This window comes from Kwoniella europaea, chromosome 2 (genome assembly GCF_036810445.1).
Source record: "Kwoniella europaea PYCC6329 chromosome 2, complete sequence".
Taxonomy (NCBI): Eukaryota; Fungi; Basidiomycota; class Tremellomycetes; order Tremellales; family Cryptococcaceae; genus Kwoniella; species Kwoniella europaea.
Window position 1 is genome coordinate 971,821 of NC_089488.1, and position 16,621 is coordinate 988,441.

The 16,621-nt window shown below is 45.8% G+C and overlaps 6 protein-coding genes across 6 annotated transcripts; 3 read left to right on the forward strand and 3 right to left on the reverse strand.

Annotated features, from left to right (window-relative positions):
• Nucleotides 1–64: 64 nt before the first annotated feature.
• On the reverse strand, nt 65–1,626 carry V865_006695 (serine/threonine-protein phosphatase 2A activator 2; the record flags this gene model as incomplete). The annotated part of the gene is made up of 7 exons (XM_066230453.1): nt 65–165; nt 263–664; nt 736–860; nt 918–989; nt 1,050–1,192; nt 1,248–1,376; nt 1,432–1,626. The coding sequence occupies 7 exons, from the start codon at nt 1,624–1,626 to the stop codon at nt 65–67; spliced, it is 1,167 nt and encodes a 388-aa protein (XP_066086550.1).
• Nucleotides 1,627–1,912: 286 nt separating this feature from the next.
• V865_006696 (uncharacterized protein) lies at nt 1,913–3,105 on the forward strand (the record flags this gene model as incomplete). Its single annotated transcript, XM_066230454.1, has 7 exons — nt 1,913–1,951; nt 2,012–2,111; nt 2,164–2,179; nt 2,239–2,330; nt 2,386–2,761; nt 2,833–2,949; nt 3,027–3,105. The coding sequence occupies 7 exons, from the start codon at nt 1,913–1,915 to the stop codon at nt 3,103–3,105; spliced, it is 819 nt and encodes a 272-aa protein (XP_066086551.1).
• Nucleotides 3,106–3,534: 429 nt separating this feature from the next.
• On the forward strand, nt 3,535–5,914 carry V865_006697 (uncharacterized protein; the record flags this gene model as incomplete). Its single annotated transcript, XM_066230455.1, has 3 exons — nt 3,535–5,298; nt 5,370–5,747; nt 5,819–5,914. The coding sequence occupies 3 exons, from the start codon at nt 3,535–3,537 to the stop codon at nt 5,912–5,914; spliced, it is 2,238 nt and encodes a 745-aa protein (XP_066086552.1).
• A 275-nt stretch (nt 5,915–6,189) lies between these two features.
• On the forward strand, nt 6,190–8,395 carry V865_006698 (uncharacterized protein; the record flags this gene model as incomplete). Its single annotated transcript, XM_066230456.1, has 4 exons — nt 6,190–6,500; nt 6,570–6,694; nt 6,757–7,923; nt 7,989–8,395. The coding sequence occupies 4 exons, from the start codon at nt 6,190–6,192 to the stop codon at nt 8,393–8,395; spliced, it is 2,010 nt and encodes a 669-aa protein (XP_066086553.1).
• Nucleotides 8,396–8,524: 129 nt separating this feature from the next.
• Nucleotides 8,525–10,401, reverse strand: V865_006699 (uncharacterized protein; the record flags this gene model as incomplete). Its single annotated transcript, XM_066230457.1, has 3 exons — nt 8,525–8,781; nt 8,852–9,276; nt 9,341–10,401. 3 exons carry the CDS (start codon nt 10,399–10,401, stop codon nt 8,525–8,527), a joined length of 1,743 nt encoding a protein of 580 aa, XP_066086554.1.
• A 713-nt stretch (nt 10,402–11,114) lies between these two features.
• Nucleotides 11,115–16,175, reverse strand: V865_006700 (uncharacterized protein; the record flags this gene model as incomplete). The annotated part of the gene is made up of 17 exons (XM_066230458.1): nt 11,115–11,175; nt 11,250–11,728; nt 11,794–11,969; nt 12,042–12,159; nt 12,284–12,394; nt 12,456–12,489; nt 12,549–12,622; nt 12,678–12,694; nt 12,749–12,759; nt 12,821–13,079; nt 13,153–13,324; nt 13,511–13,558; nt 13,618–13,966; nt 14,031–15,223; nt 15,350–15,456; nt 15,546–15,609; nt 15,684–16,175. The coding sequence occupies 17 exons, from the start codon at nt 16,173–16,175 to the stop codon at nt 11,115–11,117; spliced, it is 3,765 nt and encodes a 1,254-aa protein (XP_066086555.1).
• Between the last annotated feature and the right edge of the window lie 446 nt (nt 16,176–16,621).

Here is a 16,621-nt window from a genome sequence, read left to right on the forward strand (position 1 = left end):
ATGTATGTTGTGCTCATTATATTCATATGCATGTCATCATGATTTTGAACCATCGGTGGTGATGTTAATCGAATGGAATTGGCTTGATACCTGAACGAGCGGTGAATGTGGGTGTACCTCCATGGGGTGTTGCGCCATCTTGAGCAGCAGCAAAAGCGGATGGGACTGGGGATTGAGACATCAGCTATGAACCACTCAGCCGAGAGTACACAATGAAGTAAGGGGACAAACGATTCCAAGGGCTTTGAGACGACGAGCTCACCTGGTATACCACAACAATCCATTGACCAACCAGTTTCACCCTTCACATGTATATGACCATGCGAATCAGGTTGAGGTAAATCACCTTCTTCCTCTTCCAAAGCTCTCTTCAATTCTGGATCTTGTTCAGGTGTGGGGAAAGGTAACAGACTACCGAAAAGAGCATGTTGCATGACGGGTAATTTACCCAACACTTCAGCTTTGTACATCTTCTGCATCCCCTCGTTGACTTTTGACCAAGTCTTGACGGCGGATATATCATCTAACATTGGTGAATGCCATCTGAGAGAAGCCGTCTTGATGGAATTGATGAATGATATGCAGGATAGGTACATGTAATCTCTTGAGAAAGCTTCCAAGATTTCAGGATCGTGTATCGCTTTGGGTCGAAGGTATTTATGATCTATTTTCGATATACAATAATATATTAGATATAAACCATTCAATAATTTGACGAAGTTGTGGATAGCTTACCTTTCAGCTGTCCACTGCCCCATAAAAAAGGTAGGAAATGATAATCGTCTAATCCCCATACACCGTGTGAGCCAGCTGGTTCAAGCCAATATGTCGATTGGAGGTATCGCATCACTTCGATATATCTATACGAAACAGCTTCAGTCTCTTGAAGGAAGACGGATGAGGATAAGCTATCTCACCTCCAAAAGACACCAAGAACAAGGAATGGGTAATCATCTTTCGTAAATACTCCCAGCTTAGTCAGACATAACCTGTTCATCCAAGAATTAGCAACCATCGCAGAAATTACAAGAGATATGGACCAAACCTACAGCCAACAGAGAAAGTTGAATTCCATCCCGCTACCATAATCTACCCTCTGCTTATTTCCCCATGACTCCTTGAAATACACTTCTACTTCGGGGATCGCTTCGGCAGGAAGTCCAACTATGCGAGAATGCAATCCGCTCGATGCCTATTATCGATGAACATTAAAGATTAGTAATGTGATAAAGCTCAATGTCACTCACATCTCCAACTTTATCATAAAACGTCTTGAACGCAGGATTACCGAATCTCGATAGTTTATTATCGACTGGAGGTGTAGATTTGGCTATCTCCAACACTGATTCTAGGATACCTATGATAGGTTTCGTGCGCTATCTCACTCGTTCATTAGCGACTGTAGTCAACAACGTGAAGCAGGACGCATACCTCTGATCCTTCTCCAGCTTCCGATAGCTTCTTGCCCACTATACCCTCATTCAACTCTTCTATGAAATCGATGATGTCTTGATGAGTCTGCGAACGTTGAAATGCGGCGAGATGGGCTTTCGAGAGGATATATTTCGACGGAGGGATATATGACGTAGAGGCCGATGGTTGTTGAGGTTCCGCTTCTGCTACCATTGTGTGCTGTGTATGACTATCAAAGACGATGGAGACTGTAGAAGAACAATGATATGATACTAGTGCTAGAATGACAATTGAAGGAGGGAACGGTAAGTGAGAATGGAATGGATTGATGGATAACAAAGGTAAAAAACGAAGGAGGATTCAACGGTTATTTGTCAGTCATCTTATCAGTTCCATAATCCTTATTTACACCTTCGATCGTCTACTTATTTCTTGAATGCTACATATTATATTCTCCCAAGCCTTACTCTACCTTCTGACCACCTTTGTTACCCTCATCATGGCATCATCAAGCTATACTGACGCTATAATGCTCTTCGTGGGTGAAATGGTAGATAGGTCGTGTTGGGTGTCTCACTAAATCAAACTACGTTTTCAGGGAGATTCTCTCACGCAAGCTGCGACGGATGGTTCTCTCACTCAACGAATGACAGAGTATTACATGAGAAGGTGTGATATCGTCAACAGAGGGTATGGAGGTGAGTTGTCCCTATGCACGATGTTGAATCATACGTTAACGCATGATGACAGGCTACAACAGTGACTGGTTAGTGTAATCCATTCCCCTACGAGCCATAACTCTCGTCGAGCTGATCTGGACAAAAGGGCTATTCCGGTGTTCGAACAAGTCTTCGCTACGAAAGAAGCAAGAGAGAAAGGTTATGCTCAACATGTGAAATTGATAACCATCTGGTTAGGTATGTTTAAATCGTTCATGGACATTCGTTTGATTCTGTTGACAAAGTCATATAGGTGCCAACGATGCTACTTTACCTGATACCCCTCAATACGTCCCTCTCGACAGATACAAAGCCAACCTGGTTCAACTTATACAATACATCAAAGATCCTTCATCTGAATACTATTCACCAGAGACCAAGATAATCTTGATCAATGCTCCACCCATCATCGAGTCTGCCTGGGTAGAAGCTAGAGTGGAGAAATGGAAATCGTTTGGAAGCGAGGGACCTAAACCTGAACAGAATAGAGATAGGAAAGTGACCAAGCAGTATGCCGATGCGGCTTTGGAAGTTGCCAGAGAACAAGGTGTAGAGGGTGTGGATCTTTGGACGGCTATTGTCCAAGCTGCTGGTGGGGAAGATGCGGACCAACTCGCTCCTTACTTCTAGTGAGTGAATTCGAAATATGTCTCATCTCCTTGCAAGCTACTGTGCTAACGACCATGTGATGTGCAATCAGCGATGGTCTTCATCTCACTTCTGAGGGATATGCGATATTATTCAAAGCCCTTTCCGATTTGGTTGTATCAAAATTCGCAGAACTCAACCCTGAGACCATGCCTATGAGGATGCCTCAGTAAGTGACTTTGTCGTGTATTCGTATTTCGTTTGAACTCTGCTGAATGAACGATATTCGGTACGCTGTGAGTTTAGTTGGGCAGATGTCGATTTGGCAAACCCAAGGGAAGCCTTTGAAAAAGTCAAGAAGGGACGTCTCGCAGGTGAATTATGAGCGATGTATATGCATGGATGGATTGCTACGGACGGTGGCTAGAGATAAGAGATAGATAGATGTATATGTATGCACTGTACTGCACTGTACAGGCATTGAATGCGCAGTGACCGACCTTACAGGTAGATGGATACACGGACGCGTTTCAGATAAATGATAAATAATCGATTTCAACATTTCAACATTGCATCAACAAAGCAATATATCAATCACGACCAACACAATCAACAATAAAGAACAAACAGAACCTCCCTCCATCATTCATTGGACTGCAACGACATCACCGAAGAGGGTGTCACTCGCTCAAAGTATAGCTTTCACAACGTTCACGACGATTGACCGAAAGTCCACCACTTTCTCAAGCGATCAGTGCCCTTCGCTTTTTCCTTGTAGTCGACCCATTGCCGCAATTCATCGTACTCCTCCAACATGCAGTATCGGTATAACGCTCCACCTCCCCAGCCTGGTCCCTCTCAGTATGCCCCATACCATCCACCCGTCCCTTCTCAGCCGTTACCCAATCCTCATGATCAGCATTATCAACCAGGACCATCTCAACCATACTCTCCGGTCAATCACAATTCACACAATGGGGGATACTATCCAAATGGACACGACATCTCGTCGCCAGCCTCAAGTATATACACTCACCCCTCCCAGCAACATACGTACCAGAATCCACCGCCGCAAGCAAGCTCATCTCACGCTTATGCGCCCTATCACCAACCTGTGCCTACAGTAGAGGCGGTTCCTCCTCCCACTCCGAAAGTCGCTTATGAAGCTCCTGTCTTCCAGACATTCCAAGAGAGGAGAAGAGCGAAAGAAGCGGCTCTAAGAGTTCAGGCTGGCATGTCGTCTTCCTCCTCTTCAAATCCAACAACGTCTTCCACTCCCCCTCCTCCTTCAATTTATTCTCGGCCTCAGCCTCCATCACAACCGATACATTCACATAGATCACCTTCGCCGATCGCTCACCCGCCTCCCTCAACCATGGCAATGATGGGTCAACAGTCACCTTCGGGAGGTCCTCCTCCAGCCCCTCCCGTCAGATCTAGGAGTCCAGCACCGCCTATCATCAATACAGCTGATCCTCAATCTACCCAGCGTGCTTTACCTCACTCGCAATCTCGACCTCTTCCTTCTCCACGAGCACTACCCTCCTTCCCATTGGGAACACCGAACTCAACACCTAGTCACTCTGGAGCATCATCTCCTCGTACTCCCATCCGTAATGATATGCCTCCTCCACCTATACCTGTACCTTCCCCAATCCAGGCCAACCTGGAACGATCTGATACCGTATCATCAGTCAAATCGTTGGATCGTACGGGGTTCAGCTCTTCCCCTGTCAAGAGGTCGCTACCTAAACCACCGGTCGGTGTGAACAGCTCAAAGAGCTTGGATAGAGGTATACCTTCAAGCATTGGTATGGGTATGGGCGATGGATTCAGAAAGAACATGAGTAGGAAACAGCCATCAGTGGTAGAAGAAGGAAGTGAAAGGACCTTGGTTGATAGTATGGCTGGCATATCAATTGACCAGAAGAGAACGCCGTCACCCGCACCTATACTACCCGCAATACCGACAGTCAGGACTCCTTCTCCATCTCCATCACCCAATCCACCCACTATCATAACTCCAGATTCATCTTCCGCCTATCGTGCCCCAGCTAAATTCATACCTTTACCTGCTATCAAAGTACCTGATTCCGACACCTCTTCGATAGCTACCACTGACGTTGAGATAGACCCTCAAGATCCATCTCAAGTAACTCCTAAAGCGAAGAGGTTGAGCAACGGTCCTTCTTCACCTGGTATACAGTTCTCTGGACTTCCAATGATCTCAGTGTCGTCATCTGACACTGCAGACGAACCTTCACAAGGTGGTGAAAACAGTTTTGCCGTACCTACGATCAACCTTGGTAATGATGCACCGACTATCAGTGTCCCGTCGATATCTACTGCCCCGCTTGCCAGTACTGCTTCTCGCTCTCAACAACATCGTATCCAACCAGACGGCTCAGCCTTCCTCTGCTCGGGATGCGGTAACGCTATCATTGGTCGAATCGTGAATGCCATGAATCAACGTTGGCACCCTCAATGTTTCATGTGTGCTGAATGTGGAGAGTTGTTAGAGCACGTAAGTAGTTATGAATGGGAGGGGAAAGCCTATTGTCATTTGGATTTCCATGATGTGAGTTGTTTGGTCGAGGATGTACGCATCTGCTTGTTATCGTTCCATGCTGAATGAAAATTATATTACAGAAATTTGCACATCGTTGTCATCATTGTCAAACCCCGATCGTCGATCCTCGCTTCGTCACTTTGAACGATCCCGTACTTGGTCAACGATATTATCATGAACTTCATTTCTTCTGCTCGGAATGCGGAGACCCTTTCCTTGATCCTTCTAAATCCTCAGCTCCGGGAACAGAGAAAATCAGAGGGGGAAATAACGATGGGGAAGAAGAAGAAGAAGATAATGAAACCAGCGCATTTGTCATTCAAAAGGGACATCCATATTGCGAGAAGTGTCATCTCCGACTTCATAAACCGAAATGTAAAGCTTGTAATTTACCGATACCTGATTTGGCTATCAACGCGATGGGTGCGAAATGGCATAGAGAGTGTTTCGTATGTGCTGTGAGTTGGATCGAATTCCCTCTTTCCCTGCATATAAGCATAATTTTGACTGATGACGTTTGCTTCTCCAGCAATGCCACAACGAATTTGCCAATAACCTCTTCTTCCCGAAAGATGGTGAAGCATTCTGCACGTCTTGTTACGAAAGTGTCATAGCCTCCGAATAGATGTACATATAGATAATTTATGCATATGTATTTGTGTCAATGGACTGGCGCTTATTGATACGAGTGTACCACTGTACTCGTGGACTGTATGATTTGATGCCACATTCACTCACCCATCGACACGACCCACACCAAGCACACACATACTACACATGCACGTACCCTTTTGCATCAGTTGACTGAATCTACTTGATTTCTCGTATTCTCTGACCCTGCTTCACAAGACTTACTGAATAGCTTCTCCTCTCATCTATCGACGACAAGTACAGACCAGAATGACCACCACTCCACCCACGTTCCGGAACTTCATCGCTATCCGCTTACCAGAGGACCACCCCATTGCTGAAGAAGAAGCACGAGTAATCCTTCGTGACACTGCTGATAACGAGGGCAATCTTCAGCAAAAATTTGGTGGTTGGATAACGCAAATAATCGTACCACGATGGGAATTAGAAGCAAAACATACTATCGAGTGTAGGTATGGGGGTTCTCCGAATCTTTCGAGTGTACGGGTAAGAAAAGAGGAGAGAGGTGAAGTCAGGGATATAACGTACAGCGAAACACGATTTCATAAGGATATTGTAAGGTATGTGGTCAAGATTCCCAATCGTATCTGGCATGGTTGCTGAGGTATATTGACCATACTGTGACATAGGTGGGAGAGTCAAGCTCGTATTCGGCAAGGAAAATCTGGGGAAGTCAGCTCAACCTACGGTGCCAAAGCACCAGATGGTTTGATATACGCTCAGACATTCGTCTCGGCTGAAAATTTGACTAAAGGTAAGCCTTACCTTCCTATGAGGATTGAACTTGCTTCTGATTGACTGTACGTGCTGTGATAGCTACTAGAGACCCGCTTCTTCCACCTACCGTAGCCACTTGGGCAGATGTCGTTGCTTCAGGTCGCGCTCCTTCCAGCAGAATCACTAGGGCTGTTCCTTCGAATATAGTACCACTCACACCGCTCACTTCCCCTGATTCGCTCACCATGCTCGGGTCACGGACCCGTCCGCCTCCTCCAGCTGGTCCAGACCAAGCTGCTCCTATACTTGGGAAAGGGAAGAAGCCTGAACAGATACCAGTATCCGTAGAAGGTGAAAAAGGTGGGAAGCGAACAAAAGCTTCCAGCGCTACCTCGTTAGAATTAAAACATGGTTCGCCTGGCGAGAAAGCCTATGTTGTTCCTTCGATGACAACCGAGCTAAAACCAATATCTACCCCGCTGGAAAAGGTCGTCTGTCAGGGTCTAGCGTACCTCATTGGCTGCAACGAATGCTGTGGCACCTATCTAGGATTGCTCATCAGGGGTCACACGTACGCCTTGGTTTACGCCATAACCGAGTCTACCTTCGCCATCAAAAGTGCAACCCCAGATGCACCTAGAATCTACGAGAGCTTGACGGTGGAGGAATATCTAGCCGTCACAAAGGACCTTCCCAGTCTCTTGGGTACTCTTGCCCAGCCAAACATTGAGGGGTTTAAGGAGATCTGGTCAGCTTCTTCCAAAGCGCTTGACCTGATCGTCGACTTCCCACTACGGCTTCCTCTTCCGCCACTTTCACCTCCGGATTCCCCTGTCATCAATGCCTTAAGGCATGTGACAATGAAAGAAATGGACTCCGAATCGACTCGAAGGTTCATTGCCGGCATCATCCGACCCAACACCAAGGTAGAAGGATCCAGTCGTGGTAGAGGTGGCAAGAAGGGTAGAGGCGGTGGCAGAGGTGGCGGTAGAGCTGGTGGTCAAGGTGGTCAAGGCCGTGAAGCAAAGAGGGAAAGTGGGGGTGAAGCAGGCGGTGAACCAGGTGCTGGAGCAGGTGGGGAATCAAGTGGCGGAGCGGGTGATGGTGGCAGCAGTGCTGGACAAGCGACAGGTCCTCCAGGGGGAAGCAGAAGTCTCGCTCAACCTGCAGATGTATCGGGAGGAATCGGTTTCAAGGCGAGAGGATTATCTCAACGAGCGACTGGCTCGTCAAGTGGAAGCTCAGGTAACCTGACGAGCTCGACCTGTGAGTTTCCTCTTGAAATCGATCTCTCATATTTGCCCATTGCTGACCGATTCGCACCCCAATAGCCTCGCGAAGTTCCGAACAGAGGCCAGCTCCGCCGATAACTCCTCAAGAGGCGAACATTATTCCGTCTGCCACCTCTAGGAGCAGCGACTCGAGCAAGCTCTTGGTTCGAGGTTCATCATCTCTTGTCACCTCGGCACCTCAGCCCTTGGCCACGACCTTGGAAGAAGTGGAAGAGACGTTACCTTCTGGTTTTCGAGAGTCGGACTTTCCACGAGAATTATCAGAGATCTATCCTGAGGACCCGGAAGATGACGAGCTGAGCGATGAGGAACGCGAAAGAAGAGAGGAGAGGGACATGCTGTATCTGGCCCAAAAGGCGACATTGAGAAAACGAGGCGTCAAGCTCATACAACTTCCCCCATCGGTATTTGATGCCTTGATAGCTGAAATTGGAGTCAGGGCATGATATTGTTATGTAAGATACATCGCTTCTCTTTACATATATACGTCTACAAGGTTTCGAGTATTTATTTGTATATATAAAATATATATATATGAACATATATTTATTTATTTTGATAATTGATGTTATTACTCATGATCGATAAGGTTCATTATTATACCAGACGGTAGGGTTGGTCAACTCCAGATAACCTCCCTCGACATGGTCAGATGGACAAGCGGGCTTGGAAGTGTTACCTGACCAGATACCATTACAACCTGGTAAGTATTTGATAGGGTTGAGTTCTCCCACATCCTCATCGACGATCTGAGATTGGAATCTACATTCGTATGCTGCGTCGAGACTTAGCGTTTTGTTGAGATGAGGACAGTTTCCTGGATCATCAGGAGCTGAGAACGGACAAACAAAGTTTCAATGAGTGTCCTGTACGATCCAAGACGAAGGTTCTGCATTACTCACCTGAGACCTGAGCTGTGGCATTCATATATCTACAATCATCCAATACACCTTGAAGTACATCGGGTTTCCAACCATTCATGAAATCTGCATGTATACCGTACCCGCTCGTATCTCCATTGGACATCACCCATGTGATATTCCCAGCACCGTTGAAGGGGAACTTGTAAGTGGCGAAGACAGTTTCGAATTGCAGGGTGATGAACTTCTTGGGGAAAGCAGATGGACATGTGTAACCATTGGTTCCATCTTCAGGATAAGCTACATGAGAAGAGTAATCTGCGTCATCGGCATAGACTCCATCCCAACAACTTGGGAATTGGATCGCTGAGACTAGACCACCACCACAATCTGTCGAAGGGAATCCGAGATTTTTGCTATCTCCCTTGGAACCTCGATAACATTGCCACCAGAATGCTGAACTCGTACTACACAGCGAAAGCAACGGCATCAGTACGAGTTTTGATAGTCTGGAGCAGATGAGATACTTACGGATCACTTGAGTTTACACTACGTCTCATGGGATCACCAGCGACTATATTATAGTTATCGGGGAAAGGATAGATGGGTACGCCCGTCGGAGCCTTCTGGAAATAATACAGTGAAGTTCTATCTAAGGGTATTGAGGATAATGAACCGTTGGGCCATTGGTAGTAAATCTGAGCAACCCAATAAGCAGATTTATCATCTTGTACAGAAGCCGTTGTACAATCTGCTAACTCTTGCATTTGAGTTGCAGAAGTCAAGTTGGCAGTGAAATAGGATGAACCGTGAATTCGATGTAAGTGAGAAGCCGGTGCGTTTGGATTGACGATTGGATCCAACCTTGTGACTGCAATAGAATGATTGGTAGTCATGACGAAGTGATCCGTAGATTTCTTGCCGAATTTCGCTATATCTCCTGGATCCCCAATATCCACTCCTCCATTCGCTATCGACAAGGGATGTCCACCATCGTTTGTACTAGACGATTTTGTACCGGATGAACCTGATGATCCTGTCAATCCACTAGAATTTTGATCTTCATCCTCACTACTTGAATGTTTCTTTGAGAACACCGCTGCGCAAACAGCAATCACGATTGCAATTGCCAAGATCAATCCTACTAGACATCCCCACCACCATCTTCGTCCTTTCGTACTAGCAGGATACCACCATTTCTCTTTCTTCCTAGGTGGATAAAATCCATACTTTTCATTGTAAGCCGGTGGTGGTGGTGGCGGTAGTTGTGAACGATCAATGATGTTCTCATCCTGATAAGTGGAGGGTTGATCAGGTGTGAGAGAATATCGTTCAGAACCAGGTCGAGGCGGTAAAGGAGGTGCAGCCGCGACTGCTACTGCTCTAGGGACTGGTTCTGCCAGAGAACCGTTATTGGGGTATGATGGGACTGGTTTCCTCCTTCCTGCAGGTATAGGTCTTGGTGGTAATGGTGGGGCAACGAAAGTTGATGGACCAGCTTCAGGTGATTGGCTATGACCGTCATTGGATGATGAAGGGGATGTACCCGGTGTCGTGAATGGATCGTTATGCGTGGGGAGTGCCAGACTCATATTTACTGTATTCGTGTAACGATGATACTTGTGTCAAACAAGGAGATGATAAGGAGGAAGAGACGATCAATATATCAATATCAATATCAATATCAATATCAATATCAATATCAATATCAATATCAATATCAATATCAATATCCGTATCCAAGAGATCTATCGAGGAATGTGGATTATGATGACACCGACAAGGTCGAACGGAAAGGAGAAGGAGGAGAACAAGAAGATGACGAGGCCAAGAACAAGGAGGATGATGATGATGGATGATGAGGATGAGAATGAAACGATAACAAGGTCTGTGCATGTGTATCAAATGTTCTCACTCGTGTACGTATGCATCCGTGCGGGGATGTGCGGGTAGCAAATAACTCACACCATGGTACAAAATGATATGATAAAACCTAGCATAAAAATCTTTTTCTCTCGCTTTCAACCTTGATTCCTCAACTGAGACATGCACCAAGCACTTTTGGATGCACGCTACTTCCGATTTAGGTCAGGAATGTCGACTTTTATCATAGATTTTAAGGGACAAACGCCATACACGCTAAGCCACCCTTTGCGCAGTTACGTAACTACCGCTTCCACATACCTCAGTGGCATCGGCATTTCTTTCATTCCTTCATACATAAATAATGATTGGTACAACAACATCCGTTCACCGACATGACTTCGGTATATCCCCCTTTTCTATTCTGATTCATTGATTCTAATTATACCCTATGATTCTGTTCAAGATGTAAACCAGATATATGGAAATTCTCTCCTAACAACCTGTCACAAACAGTAACAAAATAGTCAGCTCAGTCCCACATGACACAGTATCGTTGGAGAACAATCCTACTCACGTTTTACAGATCACAACGATCCTATCCAACCTCGATATCAACGAAAACGTAGTAGTAATACCCAGCGCATATCTAAGATAATTGTCCGATTCTAGTACATCTACAGTGACCAAACTAGGTAAATCACCCGATTGATCAGTAGGATCATGAGGTAAATCCAGTCCTTTCGTTTTACCCATCCGGAATCTAGCCACCAGCGGACTAGGTGTGATTTGAGGTAATGCTGTACCTGCTCTTAGAGCTGTTGAACACATACTCAATACTGCTAATACGTCACCTAGGAAAGTCGGGTCGGATAATCTGGTTCGATCGAGTAATGCTTTTCGCCATGGTCTATCGAGTTGAGTGAGAACATGATTCAATTGAGATAGCAGTGAAAACAAGTCTTGAAGGGTATCGAGTAAAGCTTTATACCTCTCTTCGGGCCACTGTCCCCGGAGTGAATACTCGTTCGAAGCGAAATTATGTCGAGCTCCAAGCTACATGGCCATGAATGCAAACATTCAGCCCTATGCTCTATAATGAAGCACGTTGAATCACTCACCTTGTTCAATTTACTTCGCCAGGTTATCAACTTCTGCCTAATCTCATCATCCTCCCTCAAGCGATGATGGTGGTCATTAGCATGAGATAGAACGTCACAGAAGATCGAACCAGCTGCGTTGATGGTTTGGGCGTAAGAATGTCGGATAGCTCGTTTTGCCGAATAAACAGGCGGAACTGGATGCAGATGGGTGTCAATTGAGTTTTGCTCTTCTAATTTCAGGGGGAAATCGAATTGTCATCACTCACTGTAAGAGAATATCCACGCCGCTGTGATACCGATCAACACACAGAGGAATCGACGCCATGCCACGTCCCATCCCCATTGAGCGTAGGTCAAAGGTCCAATAGATCCGTTAAAGTACGACTAACAGGCCAATATCAGATGGCGGCAGCTGTTATGTCAGACAAGAGAGCTTACATATCCTAGACATAACAGTCAGTAATCGACATGATACCAATGACAATTGTGGAGATCACATACCGATTACCAAGCCGAACGTCACAGGTGTCATCACAGCCGTCAAGACTTGACCGGGGAAGTGGACTCGGAAGAAGATGGCAATTGGAAAAGTCGCCGCGCCTATCGCTGCCAGGCCGTACTACCAATCAATTCTCAGCAGAATTTTCGAACGATCTTTCTAGATTCGCGTGAACACTCACTGCATTGCCTTTCCCAGATCCACTTCCAATATACCTAATACATCACCGTTCAGTTGGTTTCGATCATTTGGCACTCTGGACCCCGGTACTCACCATGCTACCATCCCAAACAAGCATCCCCAAAACGAAGCCACGACTCTCCCAAGCCAAGCGACCGTAGTATCTCCCTGAACATGTCATCAGCCAAGACAGTATGATAATGCAGAACGGAAAAAAGCTTACTGAGAAGACCGCCAAGGCTATTTTCGATATGTCAGCGCAAACACACAACTTCAAGTTGTCCTATTACTCACTCAATTGAGCCCTATCGATCGATTTACAAATCAGTATTGGATGTCTTTTATCTCATTACGATGACCACTTACATGATGGTAACCCAGATACCTCTATTGAAGTAATAAAACGAAGCAGACGAAGCGATAAAATTGGGTAAACTCGTCAAAGCTCCCAATATAGCAGCTTTGATAGCATACATGAAACTTCTGCTTCCCAGTATGTCAGTGATCGTCGCCAAGCGAGAAATAAGATTCAGGTAAGGGTTCTCAAAAGGTTTGTATTCGGGGTTTCGTTTTTTGGCTTCACCAAGGAATTGATCCTCGTCCTCATCACCTCGGGAAAATGCAGCTGTGAAACGAATCAGGCGATATTCAGTTCTCAGCTTTCAAATGCGGGGAATGGGGAGAAGGTGGTGTCTCACCATCATTATCGTGTCCATCATCACCATCTGTCAAATGTTTCTCCTTGTGCGTATGTCGAAGATGAGCGAGCAAATTGGACATGCGAGGATACCAAAATCTCCTTCTCTGACGGGATTTATCCAATTCTTGCATTTGCCTCAACAAGTTAAGCAAGGCCTCGGTGAATTCGATCTAACAGATTAGGGATTAGCAAAGCCAAAAAAAACTACAGTACTCGAGATTCCCAAATGGTCCCCCACTTTGGTACTGATCGAGCGATATCCCAGTTAATTGCGCAAATCTGACGGGATGCGATGCTTTGTGGATTCTGTGACCGTAGATGGAAGATAGGGAAGTGATACGAGATGGGTCACTTACCAAATGATATTGGGCGACAAAGTTTTGGAATAACCCTCGGAAGTTGGTCTAGCAAAAAGCAAGTCAGAAACTTGGTTGTGATTGAGTTTTCAAATTTGTGTATTCACCTTATCCGATCCATGTATACCTTCATCGGCTGGATGGTTGGGGTCGAAGAGATGTCTATAAGGTTTAATGACTTCCACTCTGACAACGCAGAATTCATCCAAAGCAGCTTGAAGGTCATTGGTGACTTGTATAAGCTTGTTAATCGCTTCGGGTGATCTCTTCTCGCTCGATCCATTCGCTGATATCTGATCATGTTGCTTTTTGTGCAATTTGGGGATAACCCTGCGATCTCGGTTGATGTTCAAGATCCAGCTGGTCGAAGTTGACAGCGCGGCTTCACAAGCTCGTATGACGGGAAGACATCCTCGAGCCAGGATATTGAGCTGTTCAAGCACATGTTCAGTATCACTATGCATTCAATGTCAGTGTTAGCTTGAGTGAGGTTACCATGACTTAGAAAGAATCCTCTCACCTAGCAAAAGCCTTTTCAATATCCATATATCTCGTACTCTCATATACTCCTACAGGTTGTTGAATCTTCCTCAAATGATCAAGCAAAGAAACATGACTACCTTTATCCCTGTTTAATCCATGGGCTGAACTGCTCTTCCTGATGAAGGATGCGAAATGCAACTTCTTCCCACTGAAATATGAACTTCGTTCGTGCGCCAAATTATCCGTAGAATCGTCATGATCGATCGGAGGCGTGACAGTCCCATCCCCACCAGCCAAACTATCATCAGCCAGACTCCCTCTTCTACTGTCGTCCACTACATTTTCATTGCGAATTGAAGCTGCTCTGGACCCAGGACGAGATTGATTGACCTTGTATACTGACCATGCGGAAGAGTCCAAGTGTGTATGTCTGGCGTTGGTGACAATCACATCGAAGAAAAAAGCCATTCCACCCGATCGAGCTTGAACCAGAGCAAGATGATCGAATAATGTCCTAAGATCTTCACCTGATAATCGACTATAACTAAAATCCACATTGAGGTATCTCTGCTGAGCTCGTAAGGGAGGTAATCCAGCAAGTGATTGTAAGAGCTGTTGACGAATATCTTTACTTCTCTCTGCCCAGTCTTCCAATTTTTCAGCAAATTCTTTTTCCCTCCTTGCTTCGTTCGTCGTCAACAATCCCGCATCGCCATTGAGATCGCAGGGGATGGTTTTGGCTTCTTGGAAAAGCGATTCAATCGATTTCATCGCTGCTGCAAGAGGGTTGAGGATACCAGGGAATTTCGATTGGAAAGAATGACCGACCGATTCAGGAAAGATGAACAACGTGGCTATACATCCTAGTCCAGCTTGAATAGCCATTGGAAGGAAGAAAAGTAGACCAGAAGTATAGAGGTTGTAAGGATAGAAGACGGCAGTCGTCAAGCCGATATCGATCAGAACACAAGAAAGGACTAAAGGGAAGGTTGCTGGACTAGGTTGAGTTCGCAGTTTCCACCATAATGCTGCACCTGTACCGACTGCTAGGAAGATAGCGCATACGACTGCTGGTTTCGCCTGAAGGTATGTCCCGTCGTACAATATCCTTTCTCGATATGTCGTCGGGTTGCTGTCTCTCAGGTAGGCGTATTTCGCTTCTGCCGCTGCGATCTTGGAAGGATCTGTCGTTTGTCTTGTTTTGCCAGCAATGAACACGGCGAGAGCGACCTGTTTCAATCAGCCAGGATTTGATCGTCAGCACGGTGAAGCCACAATGGCATTAGATCGCAATCCAACAGTCTCATACCCTTGAATCTTATTACAGTGCCATACTAAAAGAGAGCTGTTACTCACCCATGCCCAAGCCAGTCCGTTAAAGAAAAACAAGTTCAGATACACTTCGAATTGCTGTACTACAGGTTGACTCGGCGGCAACATGAAAGCGACGATGAGTGAGAAGACTGCATGGAACACAAGGAGAGGTCATAGTCAGCTGACGTGCATGACTTGCTTGTCCTATTGAGTATTGAGGATTCGATATCTTACTCACATGCAGCTTGACCTATGGCTCTTTCCACCGGTACTATAAGGAGCAATACCAATCCGACCCAACTCTACAGAGACATCCTAAATCAGTCATGCTATACCTCTATCAAAAGGAACGCTGGGGTATATCATTTCAACTCACCGAGAATGACCCTCTCGCGACGGGTCTCATATCCTTCCAAGTCAATTTCGGACCAACCCATTTAAACCATCTATGTCCAACTATCTTCCTCGCTCTAAGCCTACTTAGCAATATCACCTTGCTCATCCAACTTCTCTTCTCAAGGCCATCTTCCACTTTCTCCTTCACCGAATCACTTGAAGTGGTATCTAGACGGGAAGTGACCGGCCGGGGTGTTCCCAGATTACTGTTGCTGTTCGCATCGTCGTTCTCTTCCCCACCTTCACCAGCAAGGGCGAACGAAGCATGTTTGACATGTCCAGACGATGATTGTCGATCTCGATCCCCTTTCCTCCCTGGCGATCGGCTTCTGGTTTGTTCGTCAGTCGGAGATGGATGCGATGGTACAGTGGAAGGTTGGACGAGATCTGGTGTTGTTGTTATATGGATCTCAGGTGCCTGAGCGTGGGTATGAGTCGAGGTCGAGGGACCAGGATCATCTTGATGGGGCATGATATTTTCTCGTTCGTGGTACTATATGACACTATATACAAGGGATTCTATACATGTTGCGTATTTATGTAGATATGGCAAGAAACCAATAAAAATGTTAATCCAACTAATTCATTGTGACGATGTTCGAAAACTGGATTTGTTATGACGGGTCAGGGGGGTGATGTTTGTTTATCTTCCGAGATCTCACTTGCTTCTTTTTTTGGGAACGATTTCCCTGAATGACATCCACTTCACGTGCATTTTTAGCGCAGAGGCAGATCACTTGCTTCTTACTGGTTGCGATTTCAATCGGAATGACGAGCTTACCTGTGTTCATCGACAGCGCTTACATTTTCCCCCACAAGAGACGAAGAGGCAGTCCCACGATGGGTAGATCGAATATGAAAATACCAAAAGGACAATACGCAGCAGAACCATGGCAAATCGGTTTCCAGGACGGTGCT